Below are 19,765 nucleotides of genomic sequence, written 5' to 3' on the forward strand. Positions count from 1 at the left end.
TATTTTCATCTGTTGATTAAGACCAAGAAGGAATGTCAAACCCTTCTAACTCATCAAAAACAGAATATAATCTCGCTGTTGATGAGTTGAAATTACTGTGTATATCTCGAGGATACCTCAGGCGCACACTATAATCTTTAAGGTTACTTTTATTATACTTATTTTATCAGGCATCTCCAAACCTGAGTTTAAACATTGATTTATTACCAATAGAGCTAGTAAATCATTAATATTGGCATTTGGCCTCTTCTACAAAGTTAGAAAACCGGCTGCACGAACCACAGAAGAACAATGAGATAAATCCACCAGCTTAAAAAATATGTTTAAATGCTTGAAAGTGTTATGCACATTAGCAAATATGTGACAAACTATCTAGTAAAAAAGTTTGTGGATGGGGGGGGGTAAGAGTCAAAAGAGTCGTAAGTGAAATATATTAATTTGGACCGTGGAGAACAAAGAGCTAGAAGAACATAAAGCTGATGAAACTTTGCAATCTTGGAATTATTCATAGAGCAATATATAAATATATAAATGGGCTCTTTTTATGCTTGCCTAACATATAATTCATAAAACTTCCTACATTAGCTCAGTCTTTGACTTATAGGCCTGTGATACAAAGCTTGGTACATTTTTTGCATCTTCGCCAAACTATGGCTAATCACAGATGTATTATAAAGATCCTGACCCCTATTATACTCATAATTCCTCCAGCAGCTACAGACTGGTGATTGATTCAGTTCATCACACACTGAACATTGTCCATATTAGAGGAGCTGCATGACTTATCATTGTACTCACTGGCTGCTAGCCAGCGATGATAGAACCAATTATACCTGCAACCCAGCCAGTGGCCCTCCTTAACCTGAGAAAATGATGATCTGGTGCTAATGAAGTGAGTGAATTAGAAATGCCATCTGCCTCACCACCACTTATCTCTCAGAGGCTGTAGTTTTCAAGGGCACTGTGTTTAAAAACTTAGATGAATATTCTCATTGCCAATTAGAGAACAGGGCAGAACGTATAGGAATGCTATAATTAAAATTGAGTAGGGAATTTGTACATTTAGCATCATCCTCTGCCTTTATTTTCACCTTGCTTGCTGCATCTGCTTTGAAAAATGGCTTGAGAGTGGAGGGAGAAGTTACACAGGAGTATAACTTTAGTTAGAGTCAGGCAGTTCATTTGCAATGTTATTTCTGACGTTATTCAGTGTTAATAAAGAGTCTACAGTTGTGCTAGTGTGCTATAGCGTATTGAGCTAAATCAGCATGCTAACATATTGAGGTTAAGATTGTTTACGTTTACCATGTTTACCATCTTAGTTCAGTGCATTGGCTGATGGGAATGTTTTTAATTTTATATAAACCTTAAAGTATTGGACGATCTAAACTTTTGACTTGATGATGGCTGAGATAAAAAGAGGGATCGTGCTCTGATGAAGGCCATGAGGCTGAAACATATTTTTCTGATATGGCCAAAATACATTGGTGTGATTGAAATTAGTCCACTTTTTCCTTCAATATCTGCGTGTGCTACTTTTTATGCCTTTGGGTGTTCATCCTGGGTTCAAAGCTGGAACTTAAGAACTTGGTTTAGCATCACAAACAAAATACTGGGACGGTGCATCATCTCTGAGATCTAAATAAAAACAGGGGGGTTACTACAGTTCATCACTGCTGTGGTGAAATATCCAGATCCATTACTGAGGTTTAAAACCATTCAGTAAAAATACTCTATTACATGTTAAAGTCCTGCATTGAAATGTATCAATAGTAAAAGTACTCAATGCTAAGAAATGTTATATTAACATAAGATTGTTATTACTCATGCAAAGCAGCATTTTACTGTTGGTTAGAACTAATATACTTTAATTAATCTGCTTATCATTTTCTCAGTCACTGAAATTGTTTGGTTTGTAAAACAATAGTGAGCAACACTGTTACAATTAGTTCAAAGTGACACCTTCACACTGTTTGTTTGACAAAATCATTAAAGTAATCACAATGAAAAAGCAGCAAATCATCACATTTGAGTGGTGGTAGTTTTAAATCAATGTTCAACAAATCAGTTCATCTCTAATTATATATATTGTTTGTACTCCACATTTATTTTACAGGGCTACTTAATTACTACCAAAGTGCAATATGTCCCTCTGTTAGAAGTACAAAGTAAGTATTAGAACTTAGTTATATTTCACCACTGAATGTGTTTACAAAATGTAATGTAATCTAATCGTTTTTGAGATATTTGGTCAAACCCACGAATACGTTGGCACTAAATGAAAAGTCAGAGAAGCACCAAATAGTTTATCCTCTGAGGATCACGAACGTTGTTAGGATATTAAAGTCTGGAGCAAATCGACAGACTGACGTCGCTAAAAATCCTTTGATACATTTAAGTTTCAGCAGTTAGCAACTTCCCAGTGTTACTTTTCCCACCATAGGAGGTAAATAAAAAAAGATTGTTCCAGTTGTTCTGCAAGTCTTAAGAGAAAATAAAGTTTTTTGTACTGACAGAAGCCCCCCCCCCCACACACACACACACAGAAACACAGTGTGCATTTCTTTTTGTTTGTGAAAATAAAAGCCACAACACTCAGCCAGGTTTTTCTTTCTTTCTTATTTTTTTTGGGAGGAACGGGTTTATTTCAAAAACTGATATCATCCATAGCTGTACAACAGATGCAATGAATACAAATGATCCATAATAGCCACTTTTTTTTTTTTTAAACATGCTGATAGTAAAAAATAGTAATCTTTTGTTTCCCATAAACAGAATGTAAACAGAATTCAAAATCTTATCATGTATGACAAATGAGAAACATGATATGCATACAATACTGTGTGGAGGCATTGTGAATAAATAACATACTGTACATTTCAGCTAAATGTACGAACAAAGCAAATCACATCATAATCAAGTGTCAAAGTAAATGTGTTCCTCTTACATTCATATTTAGCTCCCTGCCAGCATCGCGGCTCATCACAGTTTTCAACGCGCACAAACAGAACACACACACATCTGCGGTACAACAAAAGAGGAGGACATTTCATGGTTCATCTGATTGGTCACATAACTGTATTTTTATGCACAATACAGACCATAACATATTAAGCACACAATATATTGTCCTTTATTTTTCAGAGAGGCAATCAAATTGAAGGGAAATTATTGATTGCTATTTGCAGTTGATCTTGCAGTAAGTCTGGAGATTATTCATAACCAGCCTTTTGATGAAGTACACATCAGGAGTGTCGTTTTCTAATGAGGCAAACAAGCAACAAACTAGTCTGAAAAACTCTCCTGCTGTCAGTCACTCCCGTCATTTCCTTTCATTTCAAATACACCTCCTTGATCAAGAAGGTTTTGCTGGTATCTGTTCTCTCAACTTCTTGTACCGAAGGCTTCCTTTTTCCCCCAAACTTGAAAAACAAAAAGATAAAAAAACAGACATACTGCAGTGAAAATTCATTACATTTATATTATATGTTTCACAGTGAACCTATGTAGAAAAGGTGACTACAGCTTCATGTGTTTTATCTGCAAAGATTGTCCAGTGAGATGGGTGGAAAAACAGAGGAGGCATTGGGAGGCGTGACTAACATTAATGTCCCTCATATTACCTGCAAACCACTGAGATATCCACCTGAGGACAAACAGTTCATTAGGCTATCATCTTAACGATCTGTCATGTTCAGAGTGGATGAAAGGGATTTTTGGTTGTCGGGCACTTGAGGACAGCGGGGGAGCAGGGATTTACCAAGAGGCAAATTAAATCTCATAGCTATTTGTTCATACAAAGAAAATCAGGGGATTTAAATGTCGTCTGATGGAAAGCGCGGATGAGACAGAGGCCTATCTCTGCGGCTGTTCAGACAGTCAGCAGTGATAACTGCATAGAAGCTGCCTTTCGTCACGCTCCCAGACGGAGAGAATGACAGGCCATTTAGAAGAGCAGTGTTTCTCAGTCTCACTCTGCTTAAAAGTGGAAAAACAAGCCTCAGATGTTTTGAGTCGCTGCTGCTGCTGCTGACTACAAGTTGTTGGGCACAGAAAAGTGGTACTGTGCATATGTTATCCAGACACTGTTCGATTTCTATTCACAATAAAATGAACAATTCCAGATGGTATATTTGACAACGGTCCATATAAATAAAGAATTATGGCGTTTCAAGGAGAATAAATACTGACCTTACTCAGTTGTCAATGTCTGATATGTGGTTCTCTATCTGCAATTAGAAGAAAACAATAAATCACTGTCATGACATTAGTGAGATAACTGGCCAGCAAGATAGAGTCTTTTTTCAATTCCTATTGATTTTAAATAATACATTTTAAATTAACTTGTGTTTTTATTAACTTGTAAGTTTGTTTCATGAATCAAATCATTTGTTATTGAAAACTACTTCTAAGGCCACTAAAATCTTTGCTACATGTTTTTGGTTGATAATACCATCAGTTTTAGGTAATTCTGGTTCACCGGTTTTTTATATTTTTCCACAATAAATAGGATACAAAAGTGATTTAGAGATACCGATATACCGATACACACAATGAGACAATAAAATAAATATAAATATAAAACACATACTGTACAGTTTATCAGTTAATTATTCTGTCATGAGCTACATTTATTCATCAGAAAGTACAGAGGTGGTTGGGTAACTTTCAGGTGGTGCATAATCACCATATTTTGTGGGACTTTTTGTGCCATGGCCAGACAGCTTGAGATGCCATTCAGCCATTGATTAACAATTGGTGCTTCAGATTTTTCCATTGAAGAGCAAAACAGTATTTTGCCTGTAAGATACAAAGACTGACCAGTTTCACATTAGATTTTGATAATTTCACTTCATCAGGAAAGAGGCTTCCCTAAGTTATACATTATTATAAATTATATTATATACTAATACACATAATAATAGGGTAATAATTCTGTATTTAAAAACAATTTTGTTTTAGCATTTTCCATCATCTTCCCTTAAATCATTTGAGCCCCCAGTTTGGAAAACACTGGACTAATGTTGGTTTGGAATTCATAGGATTTGCTCATTATAAGAAGAATAAAGCCTTATTTTTATTCAACACCACTGAAATGATCACTTTTTGTTAACTGTGAAGAAGGTTTAAACTTTTTCTAAAAAATTAAAATAAAATAAAAATGGTTTTTGTATCAGTATAAAAATGATGATGATGCTTTTCATAATTGCCTACTTATATTTTAAGTGGCTTCATCATTTTGCAGAAGTTACAGGGAAAACAGCAATTTCCTTGAAATAATTGTTCCATGTAAACCAAAGTACATAATGCATTCACATACAATTAATTCATCATTTCATTCATCAACTTTACTCTTCATGTTGAATTGCGTGCTTGTTAGTACAAACTCTTAATTTTCTCCATGTTCAGCCGGCCTGTGTGCACCGAATAAAAGACTCAGGGTTGTTAATTATTTGACTGGAAATGTACCAACTGAACTCTCTCTGTTTTCCCTACGATATGTACCAAATTAAACAGTTCCAGGAAACACACACAATTATTAGAAAAGGTTACAGACGTAGTTAGCCCTGAAGGCATTGTATTGGCCAGCCTTAGTAATACGAGACACGTAATTGTTGATTGTCTATCTAGTCTATTGAAATGAGAAGAGAAATGTAGTCCATGCTAGGGCACAACTTATCCTTTAAAAAGGAGCAGTTAGACATTTTTGGCAACACATTTACTCACTTTCTTGAGGAGGGTTAGACGAAAAAATTAATTAATACCAGTTTCATATTTGTAGGGTAAATATGAAGCTAGTGCAAGGTTATCTTAGCCTAGCATAAAGACTGTAAACAGGGGGAAACAGCCTGGCTTGAAATGTAACAAGATCTGCTTACCAGCCCCTCTACAGATCACTAATTACCACAATATATCTTCTTTGTGTAAATACTACAATTTCCCATTTTACCTGTGTGTATATATACACAACCGTTTCTTGGCTGGGACCAGTAATTTCCTGGTTGCCTGGCAACTGCAACAGCTCAGAGCCAAGAATTAGTTGGATTGAAAAAATAAAGGTAATATATAACATGTTCATTAGTGAGCATTGGAGGTGCTGGTAGACAGGGCCAGGCTAGCTGTTTCCAGTCTTTATGCTAAGCTAAGATAACTGGGTCCTGGCTAAAGCTTCTTTTTTACCGAATGCAAATAAGATTGGTGTCTCATGAAACTCATGAAAAGCAAATAAGTGTATTTCACAAAATGTCAAGCTATTACTTCAACGCCAGGGATTCTGACTGTCACCGTGTAAAATATACACAGACCTTAAATGTACAGCTAATGCTAAACACACACACAGCAAAGTGACAGAAACATCCACTTCACACTCAGAAGTGCATTAAAAAAGGTCCAGTATGTAACATTTGGGACATTCACTTACAGATGTTTTCATTTCAAGAATCGTTTTCTTTTCGCTACCGTAGAATGAGCTGTTCTAAAGACGCTGTCGTGTTGAACCGCCATGTTTCTAAAGTAGTCCAGAAAGGACAAATCAAACACTGGTGTAGTGGTCTGTTGTGTTTGGCCACTGTGTTTCCTTGCTTTGAGGGTGAGGTTGTGCGGGGGAACTGCAACAAAACCACTAGAGGCCACTAAATCCTGCAGACTGGACCTTGAAGACCGGCTTGTATTGTAGACTCATACAAACTCTCTCTTTCTCACACAGAGAAAGATCCCAGGGAACGACATTATCCCCTCGTTCACTTTCAGAGACTCAGTTAGCCCACTCACTCCTTGTTGAGACAGTTAATGGCTACTTGGCCAGCTCACCATATCACTGGTTCCTTCATCTTCAAAGTCGTCTTCGCCGCCGTCCGTCATCTCCCCCGCCTCCACCTCGGCTGTCCCCTCCGCTTCCTCGCCACCAGAGTGGTCTGCTGCGTCTCCATGGAGACACTCACACACCTCCTCTTGTTTCCTCTGCATCTCTGGAAAAAGAGGGAGAGAGTGAGACAGAGAAAGACGGGCAGTTAACATCAGAGCACAACAGATTTATTGAATTGATTATTATTTCTACTAATAGAATAATATTTCTCCCAGACAAGGCACTCTATAAAGCTTTTATATTTACGTTATCACTTCGCCCTGTATGTGTCTTTCATTTCAATACCTCACAAGCACTCTGCCTCTTCCCCATATATATCTGCATGCAGACAGGTCCTCCCCCTCCCCTCTGTCAAATCTTACCACCATCAGAGCGATGTTGCCTCTCAATCTTCTCCAGCCTTCCCAGCAGTGAGTCAATCTTGGTCTTGATCTGTGACAGCTCCTTTTTGATTGTTAGGAGCTGGTCTGTCTTCACTGTGAGCATACATTAATAAAGTATCATTAATGTGATGTTTGACAAGGAGCTACTGCTCTGCTCTGACATGTCTCAACAGCAAAGTTCATCGCCAGAAATGTGGCAGCGGCAGATATAGTGAAAGGGTATATGAAGAGAAGCCCGAGTTTTTATTTCACTGCATTAAGGGAATACTGATTAGTAACTGTAAGAATACGAGCAGTGCAAAGTTTACTGTTGAATCTTATTTTTGTAGCTTTCACAAACGATGCATAGAGGTTGTGCACGTTCAGACAAACAACAGGGGGAGCTTGGCTCCTACTAATAAAACATGAGCTCCCCTGAAAACATAAAACTTTAATAATTTAAATAATCAATAAAATATTGAAACTATGCTATTTTTGCCATGCATTTCTAGTTAAATGTATCTTCATCATCATGGCTCAATTCACTTATAAAAGACTCTTGTCATCACCATCAAAGCGTGGTGGTGCACCATGCTAAACTTCAATCACTTTAACCCAAATCGTTAATCAAATCGCCATTATTCCCTAAAAATAGGGAGCACAGGAAGGTATAGTTTGCACACTGCATCTAGATACATTTAAGGCAGGCGCTGGACCAATAGAAGATTGAAAACATGGAATAAAATGGATCTGCACATTTTTGCAGTCTTAAACATCATTACTATCACTAATAATAACACTGTACTCACTAACTTAAGGAAATATTTTTTTGAATACGTGTACTGACTGTAGCTGTTGAACGAGAGAGTATAGGTGGATTTATTTACCTACAGATAGAGTCAGGCTAACTGTTTCCCCGTTTCCAGTCTTTGTGCTAAGCTAAGCTAACCATCTGCTGGCTGTAGCTTCACATTCAACAGACACATACGAGAATGATATCAATCTTCTCATCTATTTCCCAAAATGTCATTTAAACCTGCACTTTTTCAGGCCATTTGGGGGCAGAACAGTCAATTAACAGAGAGAATATGTTTTTTATTATTATTATTATTATTATTATTATTATTATAGTGATATTGCAATGTTTCCAGATTACTTTGTTGATAACTTAAAGACCCAAGTTGTAAAAAAACACAATTTCTTTAAAAGAGAGCACGAAGAAATGACTTAATAGAAACACAAAGAGAACATACGTTTAGGTGCTGTGACAGAAGAGCTGACGTTGAGCGCTCGGGAGGAGGAAGAGGAGGAGGAGGAGGAGGAACAGGCCCTGACTGGAAAAGAGGATTTGGCTCTGCGTGTGGAGGGGACGACTAGCCGCGAACGCTTGATGGGGATCACAGCCCGGGTCGGGGGCACGACACGGCCGTGGTACTCAAAGAGTCTGAAGACACACGAGAAACAGAGAAATTATACCAAAAAAAAAAAAGGTATTAAAGTGCAGGAAAACACATTTTTAAAAAGCAGAATATCTGGATTTATTATTGGCAGTGAACAGCAAAGTGTGACATCTAAGTTTTTCCCAGGAGTCACTGCTGCAGCCCCTAGATGCAGTTATTTGAACAACAGGAAGTGCTTACAAAGTGCCTAACAGAAATGCCGCAAAAATATGTTTGAATGATAGCGGTACATATTGAAGAACACCACAGCCATTCAATCAAATCCTGTTCCCCATTGCCTACAACATACCAAATTGCCAAAATAGCAATAATGACTCAAAGCTGAAGGATTCAACTCTCAGGGATATTGCAAAGTAGAGGAAGTAAACAAACCAATGAAAATGTCAGAAGGAAGATACATTCTCTGCCTCGGCAGCGCAAATGACCAGCCGGGGGACTATCTGACATTCAGTACTCGTCTATGCGGATAAAAGCATCATTAGTAAGCCCAACGGAGAGGAATAAAAACCTCCCCAATATGACATTCATTATGCCTATGATAATGTAGTTACTTTGCCTCAGATGGAAATGGGACTATTCTGCTCAAAACTCATCTTTATCTAAGTAGCTGACTCGGAAATAGGGAGAAAGGAGGGTGTACACAGAGGAGCAAAATATCAGGAGAGAGGGGGACTTATGGAATGACGGTATGGAAAGTAAAACAAAAAGACAGCCAGACTGCGCTATAGGATTATATTTCTTTTACATACCTGCTGTAGAAATCGTCTCTGTAGTAGTCATAGTCAAACTCGTAGCCACTGTAAAGATAAAAGACTTTGTTTTCTCTCTTTCTGTGTTAAATGCATGACAGGTACAGTACACACACATCTAAACTGAATAATCTATAATATAACTTCAGCCAGAAAGTAAATAAATGATTCAAAAGGCTGAAGTATTATTTTGAATATGAGGTTACAGCTAGCAGCTGGTTATCTTGTCTTTACCTGGGTCTGTGACTTTATTAATCTGACTGGTGCATAACTTTACATAAACAATAACATGTCATTTTTACATGTTTGTGTACATATTAACAAAACATACTGTAACAAGTCAGATTTTGTTACAGGCTAGTTGTTTTCCCCCTGTTTCGAGTCTTTCTAGCTTCATATTTAGTGTACAGACATGAGGGTGGTATTGATCATCTAACTCTCTGCAAGAAAGCAAATAAGCACAAATCCAAAAATGTCACACAAATCCTTTAAAAGCCCTATTTAACATGTGCTTTTGAATTTCTCGTAGCTTGTTAAGATGTCAGCCTCTAAAATGACTATAAAAATGAGTGAATATGTAATAGCAAAAGACAAAAAAAGAAAAATAAAAAAAAAAGGGGGAAAGCACAGGTAGAGAATTGACTGTTCCTCCAGAAGCACCGGGCCTGCCAGTGAGCATCATGAGCACATATTTTACAGACAGCGGAATGCAAGCGCGGCGGGAAAAGTAGGTCAGCAAAGCAATATCCAACTCATACAGTAAAATAAGACTCACACAGACCTGTAGAGGGATGAGAGAGGCCTCTTGGTGCCCATCTTAGGCCTGTATGGTTTTGGCTCTCCTGCCATGTTAATATCTGAAAAATTAAGATCAATGAGTAGCAGCTCTTATACATAAACATATGCATTGTTTTTGAGAACATATGACTGGATATGTTTATGTGCTTTAGACTTTAAGAGCTTTCAATCTGTTTAGTTATGACTGCAATGATAATACTGTGAAAATTGGGTTGACTTAGAACTTGGCAACTTGGCATTTCCACACATCACTGTTGTGAAATATTTGCAGACATGTAAACGTTCATACGTTCATTCATTCATTCATGTCATACCTCCAACATTTCAGCCTATAGATTGGAGAAATACTTGTACTGATTAAAGAGTGTGTCTCTTAAAAACTAATCTTGTTATTAGAGTCAGATGTTTTTTCTATTGTCTCGGATTTGGTATTTGCACGGACCTGGCCATTGATCTTGCCAAATATTATTTTTGGTCTCAATCCGAGTCCAACAATATCCTAAGTAACTTGCTCCTTCAGAGAAAAACTATTAATGAAGTGCGCTTGTTCATAAAACAAGTATTGGTTTAATTCAAAATCCACCAAGAACGGGCACTGACATTGGCAGTCGGAAAAAAATGTCAATAAATGTCACTTGCAATAGTATGCCAGGCTGCCAAAACCCATCTCACTGGAAATGGCAAAAGCATTTTTTTTTTTTCTATCTCAGTCCTTACTGTCTCTCTCAGTTAGACTCAGACTTGTCTTGGACTTAACAAAGGGGGTCTTGACTACAGCAATGTGAAATCAAGCAATATTGTCAAACGTTCTTTGATTCAAGCTTCTCACATGTCAGGATTTACTGCTTTTCCCTCTCTTATATGATTAAAAATGGAATATCTGTTGGTTTTGGACTATTGGTCGGACCAATATAACCAATAAAACCAGCCGTTTTCCAACAGCACAACTTAAAACACAACCAACTTACCATCACTGGAGTTACATGGTTTTTGAGACACAAGAGACATGAAAAAAAACACACAGAGTAACTTTCAGTATCCCAACTTTGGGTGACGAGTGACACCGCTAATTAGAGGATTTTCTTTTGAGGAGAGAAAGAGTGCAAGGTGAGATTAGAGGAAGAGCATCGCTGACAAAAGCTCGAGGGCTGATTCCCCTAAATCACTTCTCGGACACGGACACATCACACAGACTTTATTCTGTTCTAAATTTCACCTCTGGCAACCTCGCACATTTTTTATTTCCCCCCCAATCTTAGCGAAATGAATTTAATGAGGGGAAACTTTTCTCCAACATTCATTTACACATTAGGCTGAACCTCTGCAGTGAAACTCTGCAGATTTAATGTTTTAAGAAGATGAACAATTTTAAAAAATAAAATAGAAAAAAAAATATTCACAGGTATGTTTTAATTAGTGTATAATCAACTGAAAATAATAAATAATAATGTGTTTCTGTTACCTTTGAATGAGACATTTCTATCTACAGATGCTGCCATGTCTCTACAGTAGCCCAGAATGGACCAAACCAAAAACTCCACATAACCATTTGTATTTTTCAGGTATTTCAGGGCCACTGTAGTTTCTTACTCTCGCTTGGAAAGGGAGGGTGAAGCGAGTTGTAATCTGCAACTAACCTCTACACACTGGACCTTAGAATGTTCTTACTGTAAAGTTTTGGCAATGATGATTTCAGTTATCTAAGCATTCATGTACAGAAGCCATTCATGTCATACCAAATCCCTTTAAATGCTTGATAAAAGACATGAAGATTATGACATTCATCAAGTTATATAAAAAGACATCCAAGTCCATGACACAAAAAAACATTATAAAAGGAAACTTGTTCTGCAGCGACCAAACTGAAATACTGGACCTTTTTTATGCATTTTATGAAAATCATACATATTAACAGAGCTATGATGAGGTTCAATGTAATAATATGAATACTGCTCGTCTACAGTTCACAAAAAAATATTCAAGAAACTTACATTATGTTGCTATTTAGAAATCATGCATAATCAGTAGGTGCATTTCAAGTAGAAAAGTGATTTTTAAATGTTTTCCAGTGCTGTTAACTCAGACAGTGGTATTGTAATTAGCCGCTCGTCTGGCTCTTGGCTGTTAATACAGAAGTGTTAACTATCATCAGATACATGTGGCCTCTTGTGCACAAGAGGAGCAGTGTCTGGTCACATAACGCTCTCAGCTCCAAGAATTAATTTTTGTTAAAAATGACTGTCACATACAGGTCAAAGATATCACATCTGCTGTTAATAACAGAACAACTTTCAAAAAGCATATAAAGAAATATCTTGTATAATATCCATGTAACCAGTTAAGAACATACCAGGGATGCACGATAATTATCCAGGTAGAATTATTGAGATCATTAAATTACAGCCAATAAATTATCAATACATCATAATTTATTCGGAATTCGGAATTCTCTGCAAAACTGACTAAGTCAGAGCATCTCCAAAACTGCAGTTCTTGTGGGGTGTTCCCAGTCTGCAGTGGTCAGTACCTATCAAAAGTGGTCCAAGGAAGGAAAAGCAGTAAACTGGAGACAGGGTCATTAATGCACGTGGGGAACAAAGGCTGGCCAGTGTGGTCCAATCCAACGGACGAGCTCCTGTAGTGCTGAAATAGTTAATGCTGTTTCTGATAGAAAAAACAGTGCATCACAGTTTGTTGCATATGGGGGCTGCATAACATTATGGTGGTCATAATGTTACGGCTGATCGGTGTGTGTGCTTTTAATATGCATACAAAATTAAACAATAAACAATGAAAGTAAGGAAATATTGTAAGCACACAACAAAGGTGGCTGGTAGCCACTGAAAAGTAGAAAGCTAGAAAAGTTAAAGTCTACAGATTACTTTTTACTAAAAGTATTTGTTAAAGCTGGCAGGTTTGTGTTGTGTAAGCACAGACAGTATTGGGTTTGTGTGATGAGACTAACCAGGTGAATTAAGGTAGAAAGCATTGATTCATTTAGTGATTTCTCTTCAGTCCACTGAAGCACTCAAAGACGAGCAGAAGGGTGGAAAGCTTTGAGACAACTGAGAGACCGATTCTGCAAAAAAGGGGCTAAAAGTTTATGTTAGAACAGTGTACTTAACATCTTGTTTATTAATTAATTAAAGCCCCTTGAAATGCATTCGCGGACTACTGTGAGTCATCTGTACACACCACATGGCTCTTGCCATGACTGACAGCCTCTTCTACCTGCCAAGAATCACACTGCACTGAACCAGGCTGGTATCACTGCGTTTAGTCTGCCGGCTTGTCGTCACCGCCTCTGCTCAAACTCAGCTCAATCAGCCTAGAGTGCTGCTCAAGGTCATACACAAAAACACAAACAAATATCAAACACCCCCTTCCCCCCCACACACACACACACACACACACACACACACACACACACACACACACACACACACACACAGAGAGAGGAGAGATCCCCGTCTGATGGATGAGTCACCCTTGACAGGTTCAACAAGTTGCACAGATAAAACATCAGCTCTGCATCAACTGCCTTGGGGATCAAGCTGCAGCAAATGTCATGACAGGAGCTGAAGTCAAGTCGTCTTGCAGTCTTAAATCTTTTTTTTTCTTCTCCAACTGGTAGAGATGATAATGAAATCCCAGGCTGCAACGTTAATGCACTGAGCTTATGAATTAAAGAATGCAAGGTATCTCAGACTATACCGTATATAAGATCTTTGTTATTCTTTGTATCCGTTTTCCTCTCTCACACCTGTTTTCTCATATATTCACAAACACATTCACTCCAGCAGCTGCACCGATGTCTGGATCTTCCAACTCATTGTCTGCAGATTAACCACGGTGCCATGTTTGGAGTGCCTTCCTCTCTCTTTCTCCTTATTTCCTCATTTCCCTCCTCGCTCTCCCTAATGGACTAATGGATTTGGGATGTATTGGTGGCTCTCAGGTGCACGGGGACAGCTGTGTCATTATCATTAGGCTCCAGGAAGACGTGAGGAATGGTTCACATTGTAAAGTGTGCTCTCCTCTGGTCCCCTGCTGTGGTCATTAAAGAGAGAGCGAAGCACTAAAAAGCACTCTAAAACGAACGCCACCACCTCACAACACCGCGAACCCTCCACACCCCTGACAGACACACACTGAGCCTCTGATTAATTATAGTCATTATACTAATCATATACAAAAACATTGAGCGAATGTGTCTGTGTGTGTGTGTGTGTGTGTGTGTGTGTGTGTGTATGTGTGTGTGTGTGTGTGTGTGTGTGTGTGAGATTGACTTGTTTGTACATGTAGTCATAAAAAAGTTAAGGCAGAGATGGTGACTGTGTTGCTAAGCAATAGCCAGTTAGGACTTGATTGATACTGTAAACTGAATTCAGCATCACATGGAGGGGTGAAAATAAACTGTTTCTTTATGCTGAAGCCATTATCAGCATGTTGGGCGCAGTAGAATAACACAGATAAATTCACAGGCTACAAACAAAGTCAGACACAGGCACTGTAAAACCACTGGACACCATCTTGACTCGTGAGATGCTTCCCTTCTTCTTCTTAATTTATTACATATATCAAATATTCAATCAAAGTATCAAAAATTTTGTTTCATACAGTCCAATGCAAATCTTAAAGCTGCATTGCTTGATTGCTTTAGCCACTTGGGGGCAGCACAACAAGCTCTAAACATAGGATTGACATATAATCAACTTATTATCAAAGATATTATAGCAGTTTCTCATTTTCACATCCAGCAGACATGAAGCCAGTAATTCACTCTTTTAGCTCTGCGTTGGTCTCCTCAAATTATCCACTACATTTACCAGCTAGTTGCTAACTCTGGTTCTGAGCAAACAGTGTGTGTTTTTTAAGAGAGCTTTTTCACTGAGAACAGCTGCCAGGAATGGTGTGGACATATTGTTGGTGAGAGCAAAGTTTGTAGGTGTGAATAAAGACACTGAAACACTTCAAAGAGCTGAGGGGAACTGCACAGTCAGGTGATAATTATCTGTTGGTGACTGACCTCCTTCTCATTACACTTAAGACACTTGATCAGGGACCTGAATATCATATTCATAGGTATGTTTTCATTAGTGTCTAATCACCTGAAAATAAGAATATCTGTGTTTCTGCTACCTTTGAATGAGACATTTTTATCTACAGATGCTGCAGGTCACCCTTCGTGGCAACCACCATGTTGAAATGTCGTGTTACTACTGTAACTCAGAACGGACCAGAACAAAAACTTGTGTTGTGTTTTTGTTGCATAAAATGAGCTGTTTATCTACAGACGTCACAGGTCGCCTTCCATGGAGATGTTGAATCCCCATGTTTCTACAGTAGCCCAGAACGGACAAACCAAACACCAGCTCTAGATAGGGACGTTTGTGGGGTTTTTTTGTAGTTTCTCCTCCGAGCTTGGAAACTATACCGCTAGATGCCACTAAATCCTACACACTGGTCCTTTAACTGGTTATGAAACCAATTTCATACTGATTCCTCTTTATGAGCTACATAAACAAACGAGACCATTAGCGAGAAGATTGGCTGTTTAAATGTAGTTAGTATTAATGCCCGACTCTGGGTCGTATTCAGTTGGATTTCCCCTGAAATCAATTAAACAAGGTGCTGCAAACGCTACTGCTTTTGTCCACAGAGGCCGATACAATCAACAAAAAGTTCCTTGTTGCTACTTTAATATGAAAATATTGATTAGTGCAGCTTAAAAAGATGATAAGGATTCTAATGTGAAGGTTCTTCACGTAAGTGAGTAAGTTAGTAAAACTTTACTTATCTAGAACTTTTCAAAACCAGGGTTTCAAAGTGCTTTAGAGCTTCAACAAATATTCAAATCATAGCTCATAGGCAGGTCTTGAGATGAGATTTATAGACTGTACTTGTTATATCATGTTACAAATAGATATAAAAATATGTTGTATTAATGTTGTGATATTCATTTTAACATACACAATTAAACCTTTTCTAAACACATTCACAAGCAGTTTTATTCTGGCACAGTGTTGTCTGTGAGTGTCACACACTCTCGGGTCAAAGGGGTGTTTTCACACTATCTCCCCTCATCTGTGTACAAGATAAAACCATCAGTCTCAGGCATTTTAATTGCGCCTCTCCTACAGCAAGGATGTGGCTGAGTTCAGGAACAGTTTTATCCATCCACACTGGATCCTTCAAGAATACAATCATCACCACCCCGGGGTCCTCTGACATAGTTTGAGTTCATTCATATTAATGAAGCTAAATTACCTGTGAGTGTGTTGCTGTGTTACTGCATGTGTGTGTCTATTTTAGTTAGATATAGACCCCTCAGCTCGGCATGCCCTTGAGCTCTTTATCTCTGAAGGTGTGGACGATTCATTATAGCTGGACTGGTGCAGACAATGACCCATGGTGTACACACACACACACACACACACATACATTTGAATTAGTCCACTGGGATGAGCCTGGTTTAAAAAGGAAAAGCAGCTAAATAACTCTATAGCCCATGTGCCGCTTCCACTTAGCCAAGCACAAGCTGAATTATAGTGTAGTAGCAATTTTCCTCTCGACTGGGGTTATTCTCATAGGTAACGATACATTTGAAGAGAATTTAGAAAGCAACTCTGTCGTTCTTTCTTCGTGGCTCGTAGGAAATGTGTAATGGAAATAGTTAGGAAGTAAGTGCTTGTCCATGTTAGTGGTCTCTGTCCAATACAACAGAGGAGGTAAGTGGTAATATTGCCAGACTAAACTAAAGAAGAAGAACATTTATGCATCTGTTTTGGTACGAAAAGTTTCTGGAATTTGATTTAATTCCTTTAATAAATCAGTTTGAATGAATTTTAGAATTTGACTTAAACATTTGTTTCTATTTAATAAAAGTGTGTAGGATTTAGTGGCATCTTGTTACAGATTGCAACTCATTTGCTTCACCCTCCCTTTGCAAGCGCAACACTAAGGTGGCTGTGAAACGCACAAACAACACAAACAGCCCTGTTTAGATCCAGTTTTTGGTTCGTCCATTCTGTGCTACTGTGAAGATATAAACGGCTCATTCTGAGGTAACGAAAACATAACGACTCTGTTCAGGTGATTATATGCAAATGAAAACATATCTCTGAATTATATTCCATTTCTGCCAATAGATCCTCATAAATGTTACACACTGGAGTTTATATTAGAATATTTACCATTAAACATAAACGTGGATGTATAGTTCAAGACCTTTGGTTGCCGTTATTTTTTTTACTTGGAAAACGTTTCTAGCAGTGATCAATAATGGACTTATTTGAGCCTTTATGGATATAAGCACACCAGAAATATAAACATATTAAATGTTCATGTTACTGTTTTGTTGTTTTTGTTTATGTTTAAATACAACTAGACGTGTATACATGTCTAAAAAACATGATTTCTTATACTGAAATTATATTGTTTTATAAAAAGTGTGTTTAAAGGTTTATTTCTAGAACTATATATGTATATAAGAGATTTTCTTAGGGTATACTTGCAATGTATCGTTGGTTCATCTTTACATATGCAGTGTGGTGGTCACTGATGGTGTAATCTAAGTATACCCTTGAGATTGTTTACGAAATTTAAATTGTAATTCCGTACAATTATTAAAAAGTGTACTGTAGGTATAATTTTATTTATTATTAAATATTCAAGAACATCCTGAATACAACTTATTATATAAAACTTGAGTGGTTTCAGTTAAAAATTATATTATATGATGGCAAAGTGTAGTTAATAAAGTACAGTTCCAGAAATCAGAAAGTTTTGGTTGTTTTGCTTTGTTTCAATTTAATTTTCTTACTTTTTATGGGGGTGAAGGGACGGGATGGGGCATATGAGGACACTGTACTGTTATGCTTTTATGTCCACCCCTCGGTGCTTATTAATGTACACTCCTCAGAAATAAACAGATGTTGAAAAAAAAAAAAAAGAGGGCTATAACCTGAGAAAAGAAATGACAGAATACATTTTCTTCTTTGAACTAATGTCTCAACATAATCTTTGGCAGGCAAAGGATCACTCCTGGCACAGCGCAAACTCCATCTCTGCTGTAACACGCATCCTGATAGCAGGTGAGCAGTATTTGATTAAGAGATCATCCAGGCACCTGTCTGAATACAAATGTGCGACTAAGAGGCATCCTGCGTGACAGCTGTCGCAGATTCAATCTACGCTGTGTTCTCGCGCCCTGTAAATCTGACAGGGGGGACTTGAGTAATCTCCAATCTCGGCTCAAGGGCACAGGGAGCTTCAGCTTTTTATTACACCTGAGAGTGTGTTTCCTTAAGCAGAGCAGGATGAGGAAGCAGACACTGTGAATGTGTGTCTGAGTGTGTGAACACGTGTATGCATTGGTGTGTGTGTGTGTGTGTGTGTGTGTGTGTGTGTGTGTGTGTGTGTGTGTGTGTGTGTGTGTGTGTGTAGGTCAATCAATCAAGTTACGTTGCTTGATTTGGTTAGTGTTAAAGTAGAGTTAAAGTAACTCTCCCAACCCTGCTGGTCACTCTGTTCTTATAACTAACCATAGTGCATTTGTAGATATATTTAATCCAATTAACTTTTTGTCTGTCAGTTTCACAAAGACAGACTTTGACTATGGCACAGATCAAACTAATAGCCAGACTTAACATAGATGCCTAAATTCATCCATTGCCTAAATTCATCCATTGCACACTGTGTAGTTTTTGATTATCTTATGGTGACTTCACACATAACCTGTATGGTTCAATTAAAACCCTGGTGTATTTGTCCAGGTCAAACGGAATCCTACTCTGTGTACTTTGTCAGTCCATTAAAGTCCATTAAAAAGTGTGTGACAGCAAGTTAACGTCCACTGTGTAACATTTAGGAGGATCTATTGCCGAAAAGTGTAATATAATATTCATAGGTTTTCATTAGTGTATAATCACTTGGAAATAAGAATCGTTATGTTCTCGTTCCTTTAGAATGAGCCTCTGGATGCCACTAAATCCTACACAATGGACCTTTAAAGTTTTGAATAGTCTGAAATAAACTCTTTAATATGATCTTGTGTTAAAAGCGCTTTCAATACAGTATAGCCAACAAAAGGGGAAAAAAGACTATCACCCTGCAAGTTTCCAGACACCATTGACATCTATTCAAATTACTCTGTCAACTTTCTGTGAGCTACAAGCACTGACCGAGAGTCTATTATGTCCCCAGCTGATTCCAATCAGGATGAGAACCTCAAGGCTTTAACAGTTTCTGTTATGGTTGGAAGGGGACACCCGGATTAATTGCTCAACGGCCTGTCCTTGCTTAATGAATTCCTTGTACTTTGCTCTTTCGGCCTCTTAAGGAAAATGGTTACTTGGCAGCACATAGATTTGGCAGCTGGTCCCCAAGCTCCTGAGTATCTAATAAAATTATTTTCATTAGGCCTGCTGAGCTATGGTCCATTAAGAAGAACATGATGTGGCATTGCTAAATTTTCAGGTTGACTGTGCTCAACATATCACATTGGGAATACAATTAGTAGGTGAATGC

The 19,765-nt window shown here is 37.9% G+C and overlaps 1 protein-coding gene across 6 annotated transcripts in view; it reads right to left on the bottom strand.

Moving 5' to 3' along the window:
* Positions 1–2,622: 2,622 nt before the first annotated feature.
* LOC127363045 (RNA-binding Raly-like protein) overlaps positions 2,623–19,765 on the bottom strand; it is a 42,690-nt gene continuing 25,547 nt past the window's right edge. For 5 of the 6 annotated variants that reach the window (XM_051399510.1, XM_051399484.1, XM_051399493.1 and 2 more), the window contains 7 exons: positions 10,212–10,293; positions 9,437–9,484; positions 8,481–8,671; positions 7,228–7,341; positions 6,811–6,968; positions 4,192–4,229; positions 2,623–3,422 (listed from right to left, as the gene is read on the bottom strand). In XM_051399510.1, the coding sequence (XP_051255470.1) occupies positions 4,197–4,229; positions 6,811–6,968; positions 7,228–7,341; positions 8,481–8,671; positions 9,437–9,484; positions 10,212–10,293 (626 nt within the window). In that variant the 3' untranslated portion in view covers positions 2,623–3,422; positions 4,192–4,196. The remainder of the gene's footprint in view (positions 3,423–4,191; positions 4,230–6,810; positions 6,969–7,227; positions 7,342–8,480; positions 8,672–9,436; positions 9,485–10,211; positions 10,294–19,765) is intronic. The other variant, XM_051399522.1, reaches the window with a different exon arrangement.

Source organism: Dicentrarchus labrax, unplaced genomic scaffold (genome assembly GCF_905237075.1).
Source record: "Dicentrarchus labrax unplaced genomic scaffold, dlabrax2021, whole genome shotgun sequence".
Lineage (NCBI taxonomy): Eukaryota > Metazoa > Chordata > Actinopteri > Moronidae > Dicentrarchus > Dicentrarchus labrax.